Source organism: Ochotona princeps, chromosome 18 (genome assembly GCF_030435755.1).
Source record: "Ochotona princeps isolate mOchPri1 chromosome 18, mOchPri1.hap1, whole genome shotgun sequence".
Taxonomy (NCBI): domain Eukaryota; kingdom Metazoa; phylum Chordata; class Mammalia; order Lagomorpha; family Ochotonidae; genus Ochotona; species Ochotona princeps.
This window is the reverse complement of record NC_080849.1, coordinates 52,176,209-52,181,402: the sequence shown is the minus strand read 5'-3', so window position 1 is coordinate 52,181,402 and position 5,194 is coordinate 52,176,209. Positions and strand designations below refer to the sequence as shown.

The 5,194-nt window shown below is 41.3% G+C and overlaps 1 protein-coding gene across 1 annotated transcript; it reads right to left on the bottom strand.

Annotated features, from left to right (window-relative positions):
- Positions 1 to 3,369: 3,369 nt before the first annotated feature.
- LOC131482519 (zinc finger protein 84-like) lies at positions 3,370 to 4,930 on the bottom strand. The gene is given in 2 exon segments (XM_058676937.1): positions 3,370 to 3,666; positions 3,668 to 4,930. Coding segments are annotated over 2 exon segments (1,560 nt in total).
- Between the last annotated feature and the right edge of the window lie 264 nt (positions 4,931 to 5,194).

Sequence of the window (5,194 nt, the reverse complement as noted above, 5' to 3'; positions counted from 1 at the left end):
TGGGAGGCCTGGTATAGCTTCTCTGAATATCATTTAACCCTGACCTAAAACAGGAAGGAGAAATAGAAAATTTGGAAATGATCACACCAATTTCTCCTTAATGATATAATACACACACAGACAATACACAGAAACTCAACTTATGAAAAAAATGATTAGGTCATACTCATGCAGTCCCACCCACCTCTCAATGTTGGAGGTGGGTGGAGCCTAGGCCTGCCTTGTTCCCAAGGTGTCTGCTCCCAGTGTACTCACCAGGAAGCGTGAAGCCTCTTGTGTCCAGGCAGGCCAAGGCCCAGCTCATCAAATGGTCATAGTGGCTGAACCTAGGGTTCCAAGCATGGACTCTAATCTGGTTCAGGTCCTCCCAGGAACAGCAAGTGTATGTGAGGATAGAGAAAGTATGTAGATTTCTACTAAATACCAGTTGCTCACATTTAGGAGGTGGATACAGAAACTGGATCTCAAAGTCATTTTTTGTAATGTATCTTTTTAGAGACAGAGAAGTTTTATTTGCAAAGTGATCATGTGAGCAGGGGAAGAGGAGGGAAGGGGAAAGCACTTCTTGAGAGAAAACTAGGTGGTGGTGTGCTTCTTGAACTTGGAGACACCCAGTTACTAACTTGAATGTTGTCCCAACCCTTGTTTACTGAAGCAGAATGCATATGTGGAAAAAAGGACCCACTCCTCTGTTTTCTCCCAATTCCTGTGAATCCCATCCTTTCACCCTATTCCACACATTTCTCAACTGTAACTACAAAAATCAAAGGATGTTAGGATGCTGTGAGAGACTGGGAATATTTTAAAACAGGAACTGCAAAAAATTGAATAAATCTCACTGTTGCAGGAAGCTCTCTGAGGAGTGTCCTACTGAGGACCTGAGCCACGAGCTGATAAGCAACAATAGCAAAGAGTTTACAGCTGGGTGCTCACATGAGCAATATGGTGGTAAGCAGGTAGATGTGTGGAACTTCATTCTCTAGTTTAAGTAAAGTACTAATTACACAACACATTTTTAAAAAATATTTATTTATTTTTATTACCAAGTCAGATATACGGAGAGGAGAGACAGAGAGGAAGATCTCCCATCTGATGATTCACACCCCAAGTGAGCGCAACGGCCAGTGCTATGCTGATCTGGATCATGGAGCCTGGAACCTCTTCCAGGTCTCCCACATGCATGGAGGATCCCAAAGCATTGGCCTGTCCTCAACTGCTTTCCCAGGCCACAACCAGGGAGCTGGATGGGAAGCAGGGCTGCTGGGATTGGAACCGTCACAAATATGGCATTCTGGCACGTTCAAGGTGAGGACTTTAGCCACTAGGCCACGTCACCGGGCCCTACATGACACATTTTCAAAAAAAATAAAAATAAAAAATAAAAAATTGCCTCTCTTATCCTCAGTGCTCATCATTGTTGTTCTTGATAGGGCCTCAACTCTAAATAATTAGTAGCAGAAGTGCTCTAGGTTGCCGCACATGAGATTCAAGTCAATGGGCTTCACATTTCCCTCAACACTAGTCATGGGACCCACTCTCTAATTTTCTTTTTTTCTTTGAAAAGCTGAATTATAGTGAGAAAGACAGAAGCAGGGAGATATATTCTGTCCACTGGTTCATACTCCCAATGGCTGAATTGCAGTAGCTGAGCTGTTGTGAAACCAGAAGCCAAGAGCAAAACATGGTGGATTGGCTAGGATCTCGGACAGCTTACCTACTATGTGACAATGCTGGTCCTGGTCCTCACTCTTACAATTGAAAGACTTCAGGCACAGGTTGACATCTAGGAGCTCATACAATGGCAAGAAACTTACTGTGAGAAGCCATGATACACGAAATCAGTGTGAATCTGAGCAGTAGTAGTGGCAGCTAACACATAAACTCCACCTGAAAGAGGAACTCCAAGAGTCTGATGTCTGACAATTCTTTTGTCTCTGAGATATGCCTCCTAGAGTCTTGGCTGCTTTTTGACCAGCAGGCTGAAGATTCCTGAGGGCCATGACAATGGTGTAGCTTGGCTGCAGAACCACCAGAGAGAAACTGGTGAGGGATACCCATTTATTGGGAAGATCATACAAGCATATATACAGTGGAGGGGGAAGGCAGAAGGGTGGTCTCAATAGTACTCCCACCCTACACTGTTATTGTAACTGGCCAGTAGGCATGCCTATCTCTCAGGACACTCTAATCAAGTCACCAGTTACATTCTGTAAACAGGGTTGATACCTTAGTGTTTTAGCTCATTTGCAGATAGACCAAGATAAGCTAGCACCTGGGCTGAAAGCTATACCTTTGTGCATGATCATTATGTGTGAATGGTAAACAGGAAGAGGGTTGCACTTAACTAGAGTTGCTTATCAGGGAAATTCTAGCACAGCTTTGCAGAGACAGAGAAATTGGAATACAGCCCACTGCTCTGTATGTATGCCCAGTGAACAGGCCAAGATGGCGTCTCTGTTAGCTCAGACCACTGCCAGGGCTTTACCTCAGAGACACAATGTGCCATGTGCCTATGGCGTCCTGCAAGGGATAAGCGGGCAGAGATGCAGGAGAGATTTCCCATACCTATTATTCAAGGAGAGATAGTGGCCAAATAGGATCCACACTTGGCCATATATAACAAGAAAATCTTGCCTCTGGAAAAGATTCATCCTTCAAGTCTGGGTGTTTATCATTACAACTGCCACATGCATCATTTGATATCTGTGGTTCCAATATAATTCTGTAATAGGATGAGGAATTTTGTGATTCTAGAAAAGATAAATGCATAAATGACAAAGATGGTTTTTGAAACAAGTGTTACATACTGAGCATTTATTATTAACATTTAATCTGAAAACAGCATTTACATTTACCACCTCACAACAAAAGGAGATCATGTACAAATTGCATCTTAATTATTTTAGCAGCAAATACCCTCTCTTCTGAAATAAAATGATACACCTCATGTTTATTATTATTTAACTCTTGCTGAGACTTTCAAAATATGTTTCCACATCCGTTGCACTTTAACAATGTTGTATTTGCACTCTTGCTAATGGTTGCTTTTTCATTCACATTGCAAGCTTTGACACACGATAACAGATTAATGGTGGCCAGTCTTTTGATTGACACGCTTTTGTAGTTCTGAGGTCTGTGACTCTGCTAATGATTAACTTCAGAAAATGATTTTTCAGTCAATGCTGTGTTCGCTCATTTCTGTGAATATGCTACTTATTGAAGCATGTATGCTTTCCACTGTGCTGAAAAGGTTTGTGTATGATTTTTAACACACATGTAACACATTTCTGCTTACCAACGTGAATTCAGATGTTTAATAAAACTTGACTGCCTGCAACAGGGTTTCCATTCATTATATTCATGCAGTTCTTATCCTGCATGGATACTCTGATGTTGAATGAAAACTGTCTGGTAAGTAAAGGCTTGAAGATACACACTGCACTCGTAAGGTTTCTCCACTGTGTGGACCCTCTGCTGTCTGATTAGGTGTGACTTCTGAAAAAAATCTTTTCCACACTCACTACATTCGTAAGGTTTTTCCCCAGTGTGGATTCTCTGATGTATGATCATGCTTGACTTATGAAGAAAAGCTTTTCCACACTCACTACATTCATAAGGTTTGTCCCCTGTGTGTATTCTCTGATGTGATCTAATGCTTGACTTACCAGAAAAAAGATTTTCCACACTCACTACATTCATAAGGCTTCTCCCCAGTGTGGATTCTCTGATGAGTAATGAAGTTTGACTTACGAATAAAAGCATTTCCACACTCACTACATTCATAAGGTTTTTACCCTGTGTGGATTCTCTGATGTCTAATGAGGTTTGACTTACGAGAAAAGCCTTTTCCACACTCACTACATTCATACGGTTTCTCCCCAGTGTGGATTCTCTGATGAGTAATGAGGTGTGGCTTATAAGGAAAGCCTTTCCCACACTCACTACATTCATAAGGTTTTTTCCCAGCGTGGATTCTCTGATGTATAATCATGCTTGACTTATGCATAAAAGCTTTTCCACACTCACTACATTCATAAGGTTTTTCCCCAGCATGGATTCTCTGATGTATGATCATGCTTGACTTATGCATAAAAGCTTTTCCACACTCACTACATTCATAAGGTTTTTCCCCAGTGTGGATCCTCTGATGTGATGTCATGTTTGACTTATCAGAAAAAGCTTTTCCACACTCACTACATTCATACGGTTTCTCCCCAGTGTGGATTCTCTGATGAGTAATGAGGTTTGACTTACGAATAAAAGCTTTTCCACACTCACTACATTCATAAGGCTTCTCCCCAGTGTGGATTCTCTGATGTGTAATGAGGTTTGACTTAACAATAAAAGCTTTTCCACACTCACTACATTCATAAGGTTTTTCCTCAGTGTGCATTCTCTGATGTCTAATGAACTGTGACTTATCAGAAAATCCTTTCCCACACTCACTACATTCATAAGGCTTCTCCCCAGTGTGGATTCTCTGATGAGTAATGAGGTTTGACTTATGCATAAAAGCTTTTCCACACTCACTACATTCATAATGTTTTCCCACAGTGTGGATTCTCTGATGTGCAATAAGGTGTTGCTTATAAGAAAAGCATTTCCCACACTCAACACATTCATAAGGTTTTCCCCCAGTGTGCATTCTGTGATGTGCGGTCATGTTTGACTTATGAGTAAAAGCTTTTCCACACTCGCTACATTCATAGAGTTTCTCTTCTGTGTGGACCCTCTCATGTATCATTAGGCTTGACTTACGAGAAAACTTTTTTCCACACTCCTTACATTCATAAGATTTTTTTGTGTGGAGTCTCTGTTGCCCAATTAGCGATACTTGTTGGTGAAAGGCTTTTCTGTGCCCATTGCATTCATATGGATTCTCTGCACTTCGAAGGGTCTGATCTCTAATGAGTTCTGACTTCTGGCACATGTTTGCTTTGCATTCATTGAACACATAAATATTTTCTCCTGTGTCAGTTCTCTGTTTGGTGGTAAGGCAAGATTTATAGCATTCAACATGAATTGCTTCTCCCACACTGACAGGTTGCTGACTACATGGGTCTTTGTGGAAAATTTGCTCACACATAAGGACTACCTTCTTCCCACTGAAAGTTTTCTGATTTCCATTGTGTTCAAAGGACTGCTGACAAATCTGGATCTTGTCAAACTGACTGAGATTTTCCTCACTCTTGAG